We start from the raw sequence: 21110 nt of genomic DNA, 5'->3' as shown, positions 1-21110 counted from the left end.
TTGGCACTGGAGTAGCCCATTGACTCAGATGTCAAGTAAGGTAATGTCAGGTAAGAGGTTTGGACCAAAAACGGCAATGCTGCTTTGCAACTTTGGACTTTTATTTTGACAAGCTCTCGTCGTTCTGTCTTCCACATTCATGAAAGGTTTGGTATGAATGTTGAGTCATGTCTCATAAAACAGTCATGAATGCTTTATGTGCAGGTTATGACAGCTGCTATGAATGTGTTATGAACTCACCCGTCAAGTAAAGTGTTAGGCTACCTTATTTTGCACAAGCTTACGTCACAGACCACTCAAAACTCCCCGCCATGATGTTGGAGGTGCATTGACAGCTGTGGAAAACTCACCTTGGATATACAGTATGTTTATATTGTTACTGTTTTATCGCTGGGTTTTAGGATGTATGTCATCTGATTACATTGTAACATCCAGCCAACTTTTATAGCAGGCAGTGGTGATTCTAGACATTTTTAACAAGGGTGGCACTAGTGGGGCACTGATTAATTCAAGGGTGACATGAGGCAAAACATCCAGATAAACAAGCTCAAGATGTTAAATTAGAACAAATACATTAGGGAAACCATGCACCAAACAACACTCATAAATTGAAGGACAAAAAAACACAAATAACATACTCTCACATAAAATGTCTTTGTATTTGAATAAAATGCAAATACAAATAAACAAACAACAAATAAGTTAATATCTAAGTTGTCTATCACTGGGTTATGCTGTGCTAAAACAACTTCCATCATGGGGACATTAAAATATATTCCATTATATTTTATTCTATTAAATGAAGATATAAAAATATACTCATCCAAGACATTTTCCCCCACAATAACTATCTATGGCTATCTATTTTTGTAGCTGTCAAAATATAATTTGACCTGCTTTTTTGTCTGACCTGGCAAAGAGCTTAACAAAGTCGTCCAAAATCAACAAACACTTCTCAACTAAATGCTTAAAATATTTTTGTACGAAACAGGAATGAAATAAACACCAATTAAAGACTAACCATAAACTATTGCCCAATGTTTTTAAAAACTGACTTGCTGATTAGGCCAGCTATCTACCAATGAGGTAGTGTCTATACAAGCATAATGTTATATTCATAATGCTACAACAGACCCTAAGGCTCAATCTCATTTCTCATTCTTCTCCTTCCTCTAGCCTAGCCCTTCATCTAGCCTACCCCTTTGTCCCTCAAAACAGAGTGGCAAGACATAGGGGTGAGAATATTCCCCTTGGGTATGCGACACCACTAGCCCATGGGGACAGCTGGGACGATTGAAACACTTAACTCATTGAGTGCCAAAAATTTAATATTAAGTTTTTCCTTCCCATGCGTTGAGTGCCAAAAACGTAATATTACGTTTTTAGCTTTTTTTTAAATTACGAAACTAGACACTCTAACACACCTTATATGTGATTTTGGGAACTCTGTGATGAATGGAAATGAAATATATGACGATTGAAAACTCATGAAAACGCACAATCTGGACATTTTATCTGGACATTTTATCATAACTCGGTTGCCGCTTTGGGTCGAATCAGTGACGCATGCACGTCAGCTCAAAACCAGGCCATTTTCGTGGGTCTATCACTAGGTGGCAGTCTCGCCAGGTCTCGCTAGGTCACTTCCCCTTCCTTTACAGGCAACACTTCATATTTCATGAAAGACGTTATATCTCCATTTCTAGAAAAAATGATGAAAATTTGATGAAAACTAGCCACTGTTTAGCTTGCGATTTCACAGGAACAGAAGCGTGTAGAAATACACGGTTTGCACCCACTGAGAGCTTAAAGTCTCACCTTTCAAACGAGCCATTGTATGTGTTCTTAGCTATAACATAGATTATGCTGTGGCTGTACAAAAATCATCAACAATGGTCTAGATCAGTGTTTCCCAAAGTCTGGGTCGCGACCCACGGATGGGTCGCAGGAGATTTTACATACAGTTTAGCCTAAGCTATGTAAACTTCCCACAAATGCTTAACTGGTTGAATGGTCATACATGTCATCAGATTTTTTATCGCTACAGGCCTAGCCTAGATGTGACGAGTGTTAGTGAGTGAGTTGATGAACCATAAATGAAAAGTTTTCTTAACATTACATTAGGGCAGTATTGTCATTAAACGCTTGTGTGTACGGTACTTGTGTGTGTGATTAGATAAACAGGCACTGGCAGATGCAATAGGTAAATAGATATCTTTGCGTGTCACAAGCAGTAGCCTGTAGGCCTACTGTAAACTCACATGCTAAAAACCATAAGCCATGTAGCCTATAACGGCAAGCGTGTTTGACCATGTTAATGGCCAATCGTAGACTAGGATTTTGGGATGGCACCTGGGGTGGCCAATCAAATCTCAAAGGTGGCCTGTGCCACCCGGACCTACCCCGCTGGCTCCGCCCCTGCATAAATGTAAGTTGAAGCTTTGTGGATTGAAATATACAGATTGACAGACGAGCTTTGGTTGATTTGACCATCAGTTAAAGGAATTATCCGGAGTAAAATGCACTTTAGATCAATTTACGGATGATTGGGAGTACATACGTTGAGTTGACATCCAAATCATGTCATTCGGATGTGTTTTAAGAAAGTTCGATGTTACCGTTTTTAGTCAAAACTCGTTAGCGTGGAAGTGAGAAGGGCATATTATTTCGCTGCTACAAAACGCTATTTTTATACCTCTTCTACAGTTCCAAACAACATTACACTTACGTGGTAGTGAGTAGAGGGTCCCTAAAGCCAAACCGAAGTATCCCGAGGTCTTTATGTGGTTGGATGAATTTCATCAAGCCAGTACCTTTCTGGAAATGTTGTCATCGTTGCTGCCATCTTTAGGGGAAAGTCCGTAGGAGTCAATTGCCAAGTGTGCTCTGGAAATTCACAATTTCGTCGCCGTTTAAAAAAAATAAAAAAAACATAGTCCAGTATTTCTTTTGAAATTGAAATGAAGTTGTATGGACTGGACTATGTTTTTTTTTTTTTTTTTTTTTAAACGGCGAAGAAATTGTGAACTTTCCCCTAAAAATGGCAGCAAAGATGACAACATTTCCGGAAAGGTACTGGCTTGATGAAATTCATTCTGGACTCTCTATCCGACCACATAAAGACCTCGGGATACTTCGGTTTGGCTTTAGGGACCCTCTACTCACTACCACGTAAGTGTAAGGTTGTTTGGAACTGTAGAAGAGGTATAAAAATAGCGTTTTGTAGCGGCGAAATAATATGCCCTTTTCACTTCCACGCTAACGAGTTTTGACTAAAAACGGTAACATCGAACTTTCTTAAAACACATCCGAATGACATGATTTGGATGTCAACTCAACGTATGTACTCCCAATCATCCGTAAATTGATCTAAAGTGCATTTTACTCCGGATAATTCCTTTAACTTTGAAACAGGCACCTTTGGATAGACAATAGCAGTATTTCAGAGGAGTGATTAGTGTTTAGTTTATGTTTAGTGTTCTGAAAACGTTAAATAGCTTGTTTTAGTTACCAAAATTATAGCCAAAGTGCCAGAGGTGAACACATATGGATAGCTGTGCTTTCATTATACAAATTGACATGACAAAATACTTTTATATATCCCTTGAGCCAGCTTCTTTCTATGTGATGGCGATGCAGCTTTTGTTGGCAGCTCCAACAGCATGGCTAACCTATTACCACCCACAAATGCCTGTATGTTTGTGTCAAAAATAGTAATTATACCACTGCTTAGTTGAATTTCCTGTTGTGATGCACTCTTTAGAACTTCATTTAACTTTCAGATATTTGCAGAACTATGAAGTAGTTTGAGCATTTGGCAGCATTACGATATAAGTTTAAATGAACTGTCACATTGCAACAGAGGATGCAACAGGTGAATCAAACATTAACTTGAATGTCGAGGGTGAGGTGTTGAAGTTTATGGTAGCGCAAAATCAAACAGCGTGTTGGTATTTTGATGACGAGTGAGCGCATCTCTGCAGAAGGTATCTACTTGCACGCAAGACTGTGTATGCAACAGCAGGATTCTAGCCTGGCCTTAATTGCCTTCCTACGTACTTCCGCTTGATTTTCATCTCCCTCCACGACTCCGTCTGGGATTCCGGCCATTGGCCTCGTTCGCAGCGGTAGATTCGACTCCGCGCCAATCAGCGAGCAGGAGGCGGGAGTTGTGAGAGACGACGTCGAGATTCTGCGCTGTGTTTGAATTGTAGTCCTCGAGGAGTTTGACAATGGCATAAGTTAATGAAGCAATTCAGTCCGTGCTGGCTACGCTTCCAAATATTCAGGAACTGAACTCCGAACAAAAGGAGTGTTTAACACATTTTATTTCGGGCAAAGATGTCGTGGCCCTACTCCCTATGGGATTTGGGAAACGTTTGATTTGTATCGCGCAGTAGCCTCGATATTAAATTACAGCATGTGCGGCAGACCAGGTATGAATGAAGCGGCGTGTTTTCAATGATGATCACATCTAGCTTTGACAATTGTGATGATATTGTATCGCCGAGGCTATTTGCCCCCGTGTTGGGCTTTCCCCCGTGTTCCCGGCGTGTGCGTGTGTGTGTGTGTGTGTGCGCGAGTGTTTGTGTCTCCCTCTCCCTCCTGTGTCATGGAATGTGTCCATTGACCTCTCCAGAATAAGTCCCGCCTCCGTAACTTCCGTATCCATCCAACTTCCGGGCGTGGATTGTCTATGAGAAATAACATGGCGTTTCGAAATATCATACCGGTAAAACATCTGTAGGTAGCGAAGTTGAAAAAGCTGGTGGGCAGATTGGCCTACACACTTCTGCCATATAGTTTCCACTGGGTTTTTTGATTGTCGGTGCCGTTTAAGTAGTATACTATAGACTATACTACTTAAACGGCACCGAAAATCAAAAAATCCAGTGGAAACTAGATGGCAGAAGTGTGTAGGTCAATCTGCCCAGCAGCTTTTTTTAATTTGTCACCTACAGAGTTTGACAGGTACGATCTTTCAAAACGCCATGTTATTTCCCATAGACAATCCACGCCCGGAAGTTGGATGGATACGGAAGTTAGGAGGCGGGATATATTCTGGAGAAGTCTATGAGTTCTGATGTGTTTTGATTGGGGGGAGGTGTCCGCGAGGGAATATTTAGGTGTATGGATAGGTTAGCGATTGCTAAGGGGAGGGAATAGAATAGGGGGTTCTAAGACGTCTAAGTTTAGTCAGAGTAGAAGTGGATTACGTGCGACTGAGTTGTGTTGCGTTGTGTTGTTGGCCGATGAGTGTGAATGACGAGTGATTGAGACCGTGATTTATCAGCGATCATTTTGTTGTTTTGTAGTGGACACCTCCTGTTGCCCGTGCACTAGCCTGTAGGCCTACATCTATAGGAAATAAACTACCGGAGTTTTGGAATATATCAGCCTCCCGGTCTCCTAACTTCTCATCGGCGTTACAATATGTTATCTTCAACCTTACTGTTGAATAGTGTTAATTTCGTCAAACGAGACGAGAGGAAATATGTTCGTCAACTACCTTTTTTTCATGAATAAGACTAGACGATGACGAGACATCAGTAATGTCCTGAAACACTGACTAAGACTATCTTAAGATGCATTATTATTGACGAAAAAAGACGAGACTAAAATGTTTTGCATGAAATAAAAACTAAGATAAAATCTCTCTTCATTTTTGTCTACAAAATGAGAAGACAGAATATCTAGCTGTTAACGTTTTCAAAATATTCCGAATGAGTTCATACGCAACAGCTTTCCTGTAGGCTAGTCTACGTGCTGTTGCTGCAACCCTGTGGCTGCAACACAAAACTACATGGAACAATAACACTGGAGATTTCTGCCAGAGTTAGCAAGCTAACTACCTAAGCTTTATGCCACAATACTACATACCCAGAAGTTGAAGCTTCTCTCATACAAATTAACATCCCCCAGAATGTCCATACGAAAATGTTCATCATGTAATGTCAACTATTTAACTAGTTAGACTGATGATGCAAAGTTTGCTAGCAAGTAAGCTAATATGGCAAGTTCGCTAGCAAGTTAGCTATGGCTAAGATGGAGAGTCTGTTTGGGGAATGTGTTGTGTTTGGGCGCATATCGCCATAGCGAGGCGGAGTAAAACTTTAATACTTTGGCCTACAACAGTGTTTCTCAAATTTTTTCAGTTTCAGGACCACTTAACTAACCCTAGCTAAAAAAAAAAAAGATTAGACCTACTTCAACAGTAGCCTATAATTAGTCTACACAATTAGGCCTACTCACTGAACCACCTTGCTTAATGTCTTTGCACTTTGCTTATTGTGTGGATTCATATTGTATGATTTAAACTGGCATATCTCACATAGACAGTGTTGCAGAACCAGTGATCCCCGGACCACACTTTGAGAAACACTGGTCTACGAATATGACCAGTGATCCAGTCAAATATTTTACTGTCTATGGTCAAATCCCTACCTGTGCATGTAAACATACTGACTGACAAAAAATCAGAATGAGTAATTATAACAGACGAGTAGCCCTGTGGACACACAATATTGTTGGAAAATTGAGATGTGTGAAACACTATTTGACTCAAATGGTAATCAGAAATAATTTGTTATAAAAAAAGACTAAAATGTGTTGACTAAAACTGACTAAGACTAAGATACTTTTAGTTTTCTTTTGACTAAAACTAGACTAAAATGACGAGACTTTTAGTCGACTAAAACTTGACTAACAAAAATTATATTTGAATGACTAAATATGACAAAGACTAAAAAGGACATTTCGTCACAAGATTAAGACTAAGACTTAATTAAAAATAGGTGACAAAATTAACACTACTGTTGAATAGTTATTTGCTATTCTTCCACTAACTCTTACATTTGTATCGCAAAGCTGGCATGGTCATTTACATCTATCTTGTTCGCTTTAGTGGGGAATGATTGTTGTGGGCAATTTCTGAGTGTTGTAGTGTAGCTTACTTCACGATCGAGCTGGCGCATAACATACGTCACGGCCAAAAGTTGGCGATTGGGTGAAATCAGATCCAATCGTTTTAAACTTCTACAGAGTCCACGCATCCAGCTTGCAAACGTTCGTCAATAGCCGAGATCCCAGACCCTTGTAGAAGCGAAGCGTACCAAGGGGATGGCAAATTGCCAGGCTAGCAGGATTCTGCTTGCCTTGTTAAAACATGTGTGTGAATCAGAGTATACATGTGTCTGCACTCGTCTAGCATAGATATTGGTAGATGTCCCCTTGCCTGCTAAAGCCAGAGGCAGAATATGTCAACACAGTCGCCATATTTGAACAAAGGACACTTACCGGCAGAAGAATGGAGTGTAATGACAAGCAGTAAGAGTTTTGGGCTATGAAGCCTTAAACGCATACATTGCTCAACCAATGGCAATGGATGGTGTTTTACAGAGGTGGCAGTAAGTCACACATGTGCAAATCACAAGGAAATCTGAAATCTTAACCAAGTCTCAAGCAAGTCCAAGTCGTTTTTGCGACAATCAAGCAAGTCAAATCAAGTCATAGCTTGGGTCAAGCAAGTCAATTCAAGTCATACAAATTCATGATTTGCCCTTATTTTTCATTTTGAAATAGGCTATTGAGTTTTATTTGCAAAAAAAAAGTATGTATTTTGCTACTGCATTGCATTCAAGCCGCATACATCTGAACGGTTTATAAAATAAGGTGAAATGTATACGAATAAAAACTAGATGTACCGCATAGCGGTACAAAATATGACCGCCGCTCAGTCCTGTACATCCGTTCCGCGAAAATAAATCACACTAATCAATTTGTCACCATCTTTTACTCCATCCCCCACTCTTGAAACTTTTGTGTATGCTTCTTTGGCATGCCTGTGTGTGTGTGTGCGGCTGCACAGAAAGGTTTTTTTCTGCTGTTGATTTGGTCACAGTCCTTGGTGGCCCTGTCAGTGCTTTGTAAAGTGTTGCATTAAGACCACAAAAAGTCTCAAAAGGCATCTGAGCTAACGTTCATTCCCAAACACCCACTAGGCTACTTCAATACTCTATTTTCAAAATGAACGCACCCGTGATGATCTACATCTAAACAAAATATTTTAGAGCGCACTTTGAGAGATGTATCCAAGGCAGGGCTGTACACATAATCGTAATATTATTTGTTGCACGTGCTACAAAAATCATCGATGGATGATTTACCAACGTTACACCGGTCCGATACAGTTTTGCCTATGGCTATACATGCGTGAGACTGAGACGGCTTTCCTTTAATCCTACTGAATTTGTAATTATGTATCGGCCGTTCTAAATGCCGATACCGATAGTATGTGCGTGCCTGTGTGTGTGTGCGTGTGTATATGTGTGCACCGCCATCTACAATGAGTGTACAGTCACTAAATGTACACATAACTTACATTTTTTTAGACCCATCTACCCCCAGAGAATGCCAGGTTAATCATACACATAAAATTTGGTGCAGTTCTGAACATCTTAACTGAAGATAGGGGTGATTAAAGCAGAATGATATTGCATTTTCATTTTTTACTGGGGGGGGGGGTGCAAATCACAAATGAGTGATTATGGGCCAGGTTGATGTGGGCCCTTGAGACCAACATACCATAAAAAATTATTCATCCTCAGTGCCATGGTTCAGGTAGTTATTTAGGAAAAACTGCATTTTTTGGGTTTCGGGGGGCCCAGCGCGGGGGGAGTGGCCCCCGGGGACCAAGCGAAATTTTCCCGTAAAAGTCTAGTGGGGCTACATACCCACCAAATTTCATGTGCCCCGGTGTTTCGGTGTCCCGGGTATCGTTGACCAAAAATTCAGGAAGTAGATGACGAAAAAAAAAAAAAAAAACTTTGACAATCCCTAAATTACCGCTTCACTATCTTCGCTAGCGGCGGTCATAATAAATGTATTTCAAGTAGACCTATTATAAAATAGCCAATTATTGTTTTAATATGCCTCAAACACTACATCAAATCATGAACATATATTCAAACAATTCAAGTTACATCTGTCATCTTCAGGGATCCAGTCTACATTGGAAACCCTATCAGTCCAAATAACGTTGAAAAATCAATCAAACACTACCATCGATGTCACTGCCAAACTTTAACAAGCTCGACGGCGCAACACTACAGCTGCAAAAGCTAAGGGGAAGAGATTTTAGGACTGGACCCTCAATGCGATATCATATTATACATAAGCCTTACATGTGAAGTAAGCTAAAACTTTTCTATGCTAATTGCTGGCAGTTTACTTACTGACTGTTGTTACTACTACTGTTAGTATGGGACAGGGACATGTGGGACAGGGACGTGTTTAAGAGAGAGGAAGAAAGAGTGGCTTACATGCATGGCTACCATAGAGGACACCAGGGTCATGTCCTCTGTATTTTTTCTTCAAGTTTTGTTTCATTAATTAATGGCGCTCTAGGCGATGTTAGGGAACGTCAATTCTGTTGACATTCAAACAAAACAGAGAGCTAGCTCACTACTCCCTCCCCTTTAAACTCTCCTAAACATGCATCTCGTTGGTGAAGGGGTTGAACAGTTTGTTATGTTTGTATAGTCCAGACTCCAGAGGGGTATTCCATCAACCTCGCTAAAGGCCAAACCTGGCTTATTTCGATAAGTCTCGCTAATTTTAGTGAGAGTTCCGTTCCATTAGTAAGGTTAATGTGAATCCCAGCTTGGTAACTATGGGAATGTATGCCACAGAACTAACCTAGTCCGTAGCAGGTTAACTTTCGTTAACACTTTACTTGACAGTATCGACATAAGAGTGACATGACACTAGCTGTGTTGCAAAAAAAAAACAATCAGTCGGAAAACGAGTCCAAAATGATGGTTCCGTCAACCTGTGCTTTTGTCACTTGTAGCCTACAACTTCAAAAATAGAAGTAAAAATGTTTTTGTTTTTTTCCGACAATGTCACCAAGCATGGATTTACACATTCACTAGCTCCAAAGAATTTATGAAAATTATGTGACTTAAAGGGCTGTATTTTGGGTCACCAGCGCATGGCGTAATACTTGTTATTCACCCGCGGAAAGTTGAATTCGGTATTTTGCACGTTTATTTTTTAAGCATTGCGCCCAGGGGTGTGGCAATTAACAACCTAGGGAGGGGACTCGCGCATTGTCTAAAAATCGCTATCATACACCACCTAAACCTGGTCAGAAGTCAATGGCGAGTTGTTCATATGCTATTTTAAGAGCGCATGTCAACAGTCATATTGGCAGGTGCACGCACCATCCTTCTATCATTCATGAACGCACACCAGCGCACGTCCATGCAAAGCATTAAATTGCACTATTACAATGGGAAACATAATTAGAATAAAGATATTACGAAATACTGTACATCTCATGATGAGTAGTTATTCACCATCATTTGCAAATTGGTAATGACGGCTAAAAGTGATAGGGGAGAGGCGAGAGACACGTATGGAGCACAGCTGAAGACGCACTGTCACGAGATATAAGCAACTCCTCTGCAGGATGTTGTTTTATTCAGTCATTTGAGCAACATTAAGTGTTGCTTTTTCCAGCCTATGTTTTCGATGGTAACCCATTGTCAGTCAATAGTGAAAGTAACTGCATATAACTGTCTTGTCGTTGACTGACTCCTTGGTGAAGTTAGTTTCACTTTGCCAATGAGTTCAAATAATAGACGAGTGCAAATGCGTGAAGGCTATGCTAGGTTTTAGTAAAGCATGGTTTAAGAATGACTATTCCATACGGTCTCGCAAGCAGCCTCCTTCAAATGCGCCGTTGAATGCCAAAATACCGATGCATTTATTTGACATATCACGCGTTGCGCCGTTAAAGGGAATGACAGATGTCATTCTCATTGGTTTAAAATGATGTTACGCCCCAAACACACCCATATGCCTGATTAAAAGACCTAGGAACACCTTGTTACGCCATGCGCTCCACTTTTGAGAACGAAACCCCTCCCAATGTGAACTGGACATCCTACTAAATTTGAATAGACTTTTGACGAGTGACGATGCACTTTAGAATGTCATGATGGGGCCCAAAATGTTTTAACTTGACATGCATGTGGTTCTAGGAATCTTCATTTCCAGCTACTCTGCGTCATTTACGTTATGTGATGGTGCAACATGTAGCGAGACGGCATGGGAAAGGAATTATATTCCTGCGTCTTCACAGGTTCGCTTCCCATACAAAGTATTTAGGCTACATAGCTTATCACCTTGATAATGGATTTTTTAGTTATACTCTTTATTGAAAGACATGTCCTACTGTTGATAAAGGGTCATGCACATTTGGTAGGCTGTTCAGTGACCGTAAATACTGTATGTTTTGCCAGTGGGCTATATTATATCTGATGCCAGCCAAAGGATAATTCGGTAACACTTTACTTGACGGGTGAGTCCATAACACATTCATAGCAGCTGTCATAAACTGCACATAAAGCATTCATGACTGTTTCATTAGACATGACTCAACATTCATACCAAACCTTTCATGAATGTGGAAGACAGAATGATGACAACTTGTCAAAATAAAAGTCCAACATCGTATTTGTGTAACCTGGATACCATTAATTTAATCTCTCCAGCCTTTGTAAATATTTCATGAATATCTTATGAAGTCGAATATCACTTTACTATACAAGTTGTGAAGTATTCTTAATCACTGAGTTTAACACTGGGAGGTAAACTAGCCTACATTCAGCTGACCCGTATTTGTGTATCCTGGAATGGTTGGACATTCCCAGTAGCAAAAGATAAGAAATCATCTGCAAAGGTTACATCATAAAACAAATACATTTTTATGAAGCAAAAATTATTTGCTTGACCATGTTCTCTCTTTTTGGCACTGGAGTAGCCCATTGACTCAGATGTGCCATTGCATTTTTAGATAATTATATTTCACATTTACTTTGGGACTTATGGGAGACAATAGGCTATATTATGTTGATACTAATTTATTTTATGACCACCTACACCTAGACAATAATTTGGAGTGAACCCTTTTAATCTAAGAACGTAGGCTATAGATAGTTTTGAATAGCCATATGCCAAAATTGTTTTTGAGTTTATACGTAAGGGATAATGTATAGACCGGTCTTTATTGGGAAAATAAGTCCCGACAGGGCGAACCGGACCCCGACGCGCAGCAGTAATTCACCTCTACTCTAGTTGAGTGCCAAAAAACGTAATATTACGTTTTTAGCTTTTTTTTTTAAATTACGAAACTAGACACTCTAACACACCTTATATGTGCTTTTGGGAACTCTGTGATGAATGGAAATGAAATATATGACGATCGAAAACTCATGAAAACGCACAATCTGGACATTTTATCTGGACATTTTATCATAACTCGGTTGCCGCTTTGGGTCAAATCAGTGACACATGCACGTCAGCTCAAAACCAGGCCATTTTCGTGGGTCTATCACTAGGCAGTCTTGCCAGGTCTCGCTAGGTCACTTCCCGGAAACTTTACAGGCAACATTTCTAGAAAAAAAACAGTGATTTTGATGAAAACTAGCCACTGTTTAGCTTGTGATTTCTCAGGAACAGAAGTGTGTAGAAATACACGGTTTGCACCCACTGAGAGCTTAAAGTCTCACCTTTCAAACGAGCCATTGTATGTGTTCATAGCTACAGAATATGCTGTGGCTGTATAAAAATCATTAACAATGGTCTAGATTGCTGGCACTCTAGGACAAAGCTTCCGAAAACAGCTTGGCATTCAATGAGTTAATGATTAATCGATAGTCGATCGTTAATTCTCCCGACGATCGACTAAGAAAATTGAATCGAATGCCCATCCCTAGTCTCCTAGATAACCCAGCAGCTCCTCTTCCGACAATTTCTTTCCGGCGTAACCTCAGAAGCCTCTCAAACGACCATTTTTTCCAACATTAGTAACATCTGCTTTACCTACTCCGAGCTCATTCTTGACACATGAGGTTAATGATGCTACAGAGCTCTACACTGGCATCTTGTCTGTATGCTGCAATCCTCTTTTCTCAAGACCCACTGATTCTAAACCTCATCATCCATGGCTGACGAACAGTATATCAGTACGAATCAGTACGAAAGGAACTTAGAGCCGCTGAGAGGAAATGGCGTATATCTAGAGATGGAAATGATCTTAGTAACTACCAGTCTTTGCTTTCATCTTTTTTCATCCATTGTCACACTTGCAAAAAAGGCATTCTATCAGAGCAAGATTAAGAGCGCCACTGACAGTAGAAAACTTTTTTCCACATTCAAGTCTCTTCTCAATCCTCCACCACTGCCATCAGCTACTTCACTGTCAGCAGATGACTTCATTGAAAAAGTTGCTAAAATAAGTGCTCAGGTTGAACCTATAAGGGGGCCTTTGCCTTGTGTTAGCATGACGGCATCGTTGGACTATTTCTCTCCTCTTGATGAGGAAGCAGTCTCTCAACTGCTTCATCAAAGTCGTCCAACAATATGCCATTTGGATCCTGTCCCATCCTGGGCAGTCACACATGTGTTTAATACTTCACTCGGTTCTGGAATTGTTCCTTCTTCTTTTAAACAGACACGGGTTACTCCTTAGCTAAAGAAAAGTACACTTAATCCAACTGATGTGAAGAACTACAGACCTGTCTCCCTTCTTTCTTTCTTATCAAAGGTTTTGGAGAAAGTGGTCTTCCTTGTGACTTGTGAAGTGTGACTTCCTTTATCAGAATAACCTACTAGACCCTATGCAGTCTGGCTTCAAGAGGTCATTTGTAATGAATGAACCTCAGACTCAAATGCAGCAACCAAGTTATTTGTATGTAGTTCAAGTAGCAGGTTACAAGTCCAATAAACAATCCAAGTAGCGAGATCCAAAGAGTAGTCGAAGAACAGGTTGAAAACGAAGAGTTCGGAATCAAACAAGTTCTAGTACAACAGGCTTAGTAGAGTCACAAACAACAATACCTCATGTGAAGTGGACATGTCTGTTGTGATCATGCAGCCTGCACTGTCTCAGGTCTTACATCATTCTACTCAAATTGCTCCTCTGTCTGTGACTGAAGCATTGAGAGTAGCTAAGTCTTAACCTGACTCTCGCCAGATGAATTTCGTTCCGCCTAGCTCCACTCATCCATCTGGGATCGATCCATTGGAGTGGTGCTTCAGAAGGCTGGGTATTATTAAAAAATCCTTGCATAAGATTGGATAAGCCACTTGTCCGTCATCTATTGACGTGCTACTTCAACCACTCACATCGAAGCCAACCCGTGACGCTGAGAACAGTCTCACGGTCGCTTCTACGCTATGTCACATCTATGAAACTCCCGCCCTGCGTCCTGATTGGCTGTACCGTACAATCTCGTGCTGAAATCACTCTCAATGGAACCGATCCCAGATGGATGTGAGTGAAGTTAGGCGGAGCTAGGCGAAACGAAATTCATCTGGCGAGAGTCAGGTTAGCTAAGTCTAGGGTTGGGCACTGAAACTCGGTTCCAATAGGTAACCGGCACCGAGGCAGACGGTAGTAACAACATCGAATAACAACGTGGATTTAAGTGCCTCATTTCGATGCCACTTAAGTCTCCAGCATTTTTTTTTCAAAATACGAGGCATCACTGTGCATCATGCGCCATCTGTAGCATCTTGCTTTGATAGCACCACATTCTTTAGATAGATAGATAGATAGATAGATAGATACATAGATAGATCGATAGTTAGATACTTACTTTATTGATCCCCAAGGGGAAATTCAAGGTCCCAGTAGCTTATGACACCACACACAACAACATAAAAAGGATGATAAAAAATCAAATCCACAAGACTAAAATTAACAGTAAAAGACACTAAAGATACTAAAACAAGGATTCACATGAATGTACTGTACTGTATAAGCATGAATGATCACATGAATGTAATGTATAAGCATGAGGCACTTGCAATGACAGGGCAGGGACTGACCCTGTGATTCAATATGCCATGGTAAGGTACTCAGTAAGGTGTGTGTCATGGTGGTAGTGCAAATAAGTGCAAAAGTGCAGGGTTAAAGTCTAGTGACCAGCAATAAATATGGACAATATAAGAGACCAGTATTAAATATGGACAATATAATAGAAAAATGTAAGCATAGTAATATAACAGGTGTAGTATATGGACAAAATGGAGAAAAATGTAAACATAGTAATATAAGAATTATAGCAGCAATGCAAGCATAGTGTTGCAGTAATAGGGTATCAGCCATTGGTCAAGTATGATGTGATGTTAGACCACAGTCCAGATTGGGAGATGGAGGGAGGGGTTGTACATATGGGCTAATATAGCCAGTAAACAGTGTAGACAGACAGTGTAAGCAGTAACACAGTGGGCTAGTGGACAGTCAGTACAGTCAGAGGTCACAGAAGTGTAAGTGTGGAGGGAGGTGTGGAGAGACTATGCAGAGAAGTCTAACTCCTCTTCCTTTAAGTGATGCATTGAAGAGTTGTATGGCCTTGGGGACAAATGACTTCCTCAGTCTGTCAGTTGTGCATGGCAGTGAGCGTAGTCTCCAACTGGTCAAGCTCTTCTGCTTCATGATAGTGCTGTGGAGTGGATGACAGTCATTGTCCAAGATGTTGATTAGTTTGTCTGGGTCCTTTTGTCTGATATTGAAGTGATGCACTCCAGTTCAGCTCCCACGACAGAGCCAGCTTTCCTTACCAGCCTGTCTAGTCACCCAGCATCCCTCTTCTTAGTGCTTCCTCTCCAGCATACCACAGCATAGAAGAGGACGCTGGCAACAAGACGCTCGCAACTTTTCTTTTCTTTTCTTTTCTCTGATTGTCTAACACTCTGTAAAGCACCATGAGACATGTGTGATTGAAATTTAATTGAAAACAACAGACTGGTAAAACATTCAGAGGAGCTTGCTGCAGACGTTGAAGGACTGCAGCCTCCTCAGGAAATACAGACTGCTCTGCCCTTTCTTGTAGAGTGCTTCAGTGTTGACTGACCAGTTTATTTGTTAGCTAACATAAACACTTCAAGATAAGCTTAAAGGATAATTCTGGTATTTAGCACTTTGAGTCCCTTTTCTGGTTTGTCTTGGATAAACTAGAGTGGTGGACACCGAAATTTTGACGATTGATCCTGTCTCGACTTTTCTGACTCGTTTTGAATTGCCTTTACTGCTTCAGAGTGGCTGCCTATGGGCATGCACAAAAATGTCCTTAAAACAACCCTTAACGTTCAAAACTGTGCAACTCACCGAGTGGTTAGTGGTGTTCTTTGATTATTAAAAACAAATATATCGGTGCAATGTATGATTTCCAGCTGTGTTATTTGCTATTGTGGAACTATTTTTTCAAATACCTAACAACCGCGTATAAACTTCCGCTCAATATAAAATAAGGTCTCGCGGAAAGACTACAACCAAATGTAAACAGCCCCCGTTTCCGGTGGCGCAGTAATATCAACGTGCAATGAGTCTTCCAACAGAATACAGAAGTATTCAGACCCCTTTGTTATAACGATTGCAATTGAGCTCTCGTGCATCCTACTTCTATCAAAAGTCCTTGAGATGCTTCTACAACTTAATTGGAGTCCACCTGTGCCTAAATGAATTCATTGGACAGTATAAGGAGAGGCACGCATCTGTCTCTTTAAGGTCTCAAAGTTGATGTTGTATGTCAGAGTAAAAACCAAGCCATGAGGTCGAGACAATTGTCCGTAGACCTGCAAGACAGGATTGTGTCAAGACACAGATCTGGGGAAAGATACAAGAACATTTCTACAGCATTGAAGTGCTGAGCACGGTAGCCTCTATCATTCTCAAACGGAAAACATTTGGAACAACCAAGAGTCTTCCTAGATCTTATAGAAAGACAGCCATCAGTGCAGCAGTCTACCAATCAGGGGTCCATTTCCCAAAAGCATCGACCGCATTTGAGTCACGGTGTTCGTACAGTTCGTACAATTCGTACAGTGTTGATATTTGGTCATATTTCGATTACATTTTAATAAGGAGTTTAAGTGTTTGTGCATGTGCTCAAGTCTACGGACTCACATTTGGTAGTCACACTACCAGGACAGTTGCTATCATAGTTAGCAACTATGCTTTCAGGAAACAAACCCCAGGCCTTTATGGTAGTGGCCAGACGGAAGCCATTGACTGCTGGGAGTTTTACAAAAAGCACCTTAATGACTTTCAGACCTTAAGAAGTAAAATCCTTTGGTCTGATGAAACAAAGATTGAACTATTTGCCCACAATTCCCAACGGTGTGTGTGGAAGAAACAGGCACTGAGTTGCACTGATGGTTGTCATTCTGTTAAGGAATTCTCCCATCTCCACAAACAAACTCTGGATCTTATTCATAGTGGCCAATGGGTCCTTGGTTAGCTGTCTGACCAAGACCCTTTGTAATGCCAGGTGACATGGTATATCCTTAATTTGAAATAAATCTGGTTAATGATGTCCCATAACATTGGAGATGTCTATGTTTGAGATCCATTTCCACTTCTGTATCCAAACTATTTTGTGTCATCATATGAATCTCTGCTCGGATTTGGCACAGTAGCAAGCTTATCAGACCACTGCTGTCTCTGTGTGTCTTGGTCTAAACCCAAGAGTCTTTGCAATCAAGAGACCACGAGGCAAAATCTGAGGTCTTGCAATCCATGAAAGTTGCTTCACTGTACTTCATTTGACCCAGTGTTCTAAGTCAAAGAAAGCAATTGTACATCATGTTTCAAGTTCAAGTTATTTATTTGTCACATGCATTTTTATACAAAGTACAATATGTAGTGAAATGCTTAGTCCTTTGACTTAAATGACTGTGCAGTGTGTACTGTATATCATGTAGATATACAGTCAATAAAGAAAGAAAATAAATAGAATATAAGTGTAACTGTTATACGTTTGTATGAATGTCAAATAAATATACTGATGTGATGCATTGAGGTTTTGTCACATGCTCTAGGTTTTAGAACAGAACAGTGAAACATTGCAAAGACATAATATTCCCGCTTATCTCTAAAGTCACACACAGATATACACAGGAACAGTTACAGATATCATAGTCATTACATAGAATCTTACTTTTAGTGTCAAAGTAACCCACTAGAGAGAAATGCAGAACATTAAACGACATATTGGAATATTGGGCATAATGCAGAACATTAAACCACATATTGGAATTGGACATAATGCTCTTTTCCTCTTTCTCTCATAACATGCCTATGCATTTTCAATATGAAATGATCTTAAATGTCTTATTTTATTAATAAAAAGTCCTCTTTAAGTTGCTGGTTTTACAACTCTTCCTCCTTCATGAAAACTAAAGTTATAAACCATTTCTTGTACTGACAGGAAAGACAAAGAACTCTATTTGCCACAATAAAAATATATAGGGCATTGCCCACTGACATCAAACAAACAAATATGATCTTGCTTTCCTGGGTACTATGAGTTATTGAGGATTCTGTGATGAAGTGACTGTGATGACTAATTGAACAATTCTCTAATCTAAAAAGGATGTCATAACATAATCAGTGTGTCATTTTCAACAAATTAACTTACCGATACATTTACTCTTAGGTATACTTAGTTGCATATTTGCAATTATAATTTACCACTGGGCCTCCGTTGTCTCAGCTCCAATGAATAAGAATTAAGTTTTGGCCTGCAAATTCCTGTTGATTCCCTATTGTAAGGTATATAAATTGGTAATATGTTTCCGTTTCCTTTCTTCTTTCTTTCATCCTCCCCTTCCTTCTTGTCTCTCACCTCATTAATTAATATCATTTTACAGTACCTTTTGCAAAACTTAATTCTATATACCTAACATACCTGGCTGTCTGTTGGAGAGATGATTGATATCATTAGCCATGATTAAGGAGGAACTAGGCAAAAGTAAAACATCTTAACTTTTAAGTAAATATTTAGGCCATTTTCACAAGAGCTTAACAACAGGTTAAGAGACCCATAGCCTAATCTTTAATGTTGAATTTATTTTTCTTTTCCAGTACTCCCTGTCTTCAAACCACAGCTCAAAGAGTCGATAACCATCACTGTTTTCCCCAGAATTCAGTATAACACATCAGACCAGGAGGGAAAGAAACAAGCAGGGATGATGCACAAAGTCAAAACAACAAGGGCTCCTGGAAAGAGAGTGGAGATAAGGAACTACAACATTAAAGACTGATAATAACTTTTAGTAGATATTGCCCCAGAATTGTTTTGTATTTTGTAGGCTATACATTAAATTTCCATATAAGAATGACTGTTAGCTTGAATATGATGGAAGATAAATATTTAATAAATTGTTTATATGAAAATAATGTGGTTATTGGTTGAATTCTGTAGGCCACGGGACAGCACTGTTGTTGCCTTTTTAATTATTATTATTAATTCTCTGTAATTTGCAGATACCAGTTTTTTTCCTTCATATAATTTATAAGGTATTCATACTTACTAAATGTTTGCAATGCATTGGATCATTCACGTTCGTGTCTGCAGTTCTATGAACTCTAGTAACCCTCTGGCGGTACATGACATCATTAGTTGGGTGAAGCTCCACCTCCCACAGTGTCATCACATCACCCTATCACCTAGCAACACCCTTACATTCATTGTGATTGGAGGAATGGACACACCTCTGTTTTTTGATAGGCTTATGCTCACTTTTCACCAACTCAGAATAAACAGTTGAATTGACAATAGCGGCATTTCCTCCTCATTGTTATGCTTACAAACACATCACATTCATTTACAATGACAATCAAAAACATAAAATTAATAGTGGCTCCGATATATCATATAGCCTGATACGTTTCCTATTTGTTGTCTATGATAGGCTACATTCAGCATTGATACCCTGCAGTGTTTAGTAGCCTACATTGCAATTTGGAAATTCACTGGAAGTAGGGAATTCTTGAAACAATAAAATTACACTTAAACCTCAATAACGTTACTGTTTCAAAATATGCTGTGCAATCTTGCAACCTGTCCTACCGAAATGCATCCACCGGTCTTGCACGCTACAATCACCACTCTGCATCAGTTTCGAAATGTTGCCTAATGTTAGTTTGTATTGGTCTGTTGACAAAGCCATCCTATGACTAGATATCACCTTGAACGTGAAGGCAAGACTGAACATGCAATTCGTCTGTCTCAAACGCAACAGCATTTCCTGAATGAACTCGAGTAACCCATCCTAGACATTTCAAATTTTGTATGAAACTACAGGACCGCGGGCAATCACCCCATCTTTGGCTGGGTATACGAGACCTTCCTCCTCTCCTATTGGACTGTGCTGCACAGCCAAGTTGTCAGCCCATGTGGCGTGGCTTCAGAGCATGTCAGCCATTTAAATTAAGCAGTGAAAGAACCAAATCGGCAAGACAATTTTTGAGGTGTAGGGTTAGTTCTGCCAAGGAGAGACTTCGGTGAAATCAAGTGAACGAGGATAAACGCGAACACAGGAATATTAGTGCGTTGTCCTCAATTTGCTTCAATATTAAAGTTCACGGTACAGTTTACGGAGAGGATATTCAGATCTGTCAGGTGCCGTTAACGTTAACTGTTCACAGGTAAGTGGCGTCATCTTTAACTGCTGTCAATGATACTTTGCAATGTTATAGGCTATCGTCAGCACATTAATAGCTAGCATTACATATTATTGTAATTGATGACAGCTCTTAACGTAATTTGGCAGTATAGCTACTTCCACGTCGAGGACTACTTGGCAGTGTGGTCCTTGACTATGATAATTGTGTGGGTGTAAGTTACCGTATACTGGTGAGTCAACGTAGGCTATCATTATTATTCTAAAATAAAGTTATGAGTGGAACAGTCGACGCATGTCGCAGATGGGACGGATAGCTTCTAGAGCTAGTGCTATCTGACGCAGACCAACCTTGAAATCGAACGAATGTCTTAAATTCGTAACGTTACGGTTGTGGTCCACGGTGTTTGCATGATGTAACGTAGGCTATGTGTAATAAACCACTTTTGAAGATGACCTGCTAGCAAGTCAGGAAGCTAACTTCTTTTGACATCCGTTGTTTGTGAACGTTATAACTGCAGTGTGTCATGGTAATGTAGTTACTTTGCATGAGATGTTCATCAGGGCATTGCAACCTATTGAAATATTGTTGCATTAGTATAAAATATAAGGTCTGCAGCGTCAAGATATCG

At 40.0% G+C, this 21110-nt stretch overlaps 2 protein-coding genes across 2 annotated transcripts in view; both read left to right on the top strand.

The window, feature by feature from the left end:
• Nucleotides 1-19581, top strand: part of ccdc57 (coiled-coil domain containing 57) — a 172608-nt gene extending 153027 nt beyond the window's left edge. The window contains exon 19 of the mRNA XM_076298709.1: nucleotides 18938-19581. Coding sequence (XP_076154824.1) covers nucleotides 18938-19116 — 179 coding nt within the window. The 3' untranslated portion in view covers nucleotides 19117-19581. The remainder of the gene's footprint in view (nucleotides 1-18937) is intronic.
• Nucleotides 19582-20116: 535 nt separating this feature from the next.
• fasn (fatty acid synthase) overlaps nucleotides 20117-21110 on the top strand; it is a 67447-nt gene continuing 66453 nt past the window's right edge. Inside the window, exon 1 of the mRNA XM_076298708.1 lies at nucleotides 20117-20503. The gene's annotated coding sequence lies outside the window, so the exon portion shown is untranslated. The remainder of the gene's footprint in view (nucleotides 20504-21110) is intronic.

The sequence above is a fragment of the Alosa pseudoharengus genome, unplaced genomic scaffold (assembly GCF_046254945.1).
Source record: "Alosa pseudoharengus isolate Yale_2024_CS ecotype anadromous, Long Island Sound unplaced genomic scaffold, YU_APseudo_1.1 YU_APseudo_1.1_scf_21, whole genome shotgun sequence".
In the NCBI taxonomy this organism is placed as follows: domain Eukaryota; kingdom Metazoa; phylum Chordata; class Actinopteri; order Clupeiformes; family Clupeidae; genus Alosa; species Alosa pseudoharengus.
Note: the sequence above shows the minus strand (reverse complement) of the source record. Positions and strands in the feature narration are given on the sequence as shown.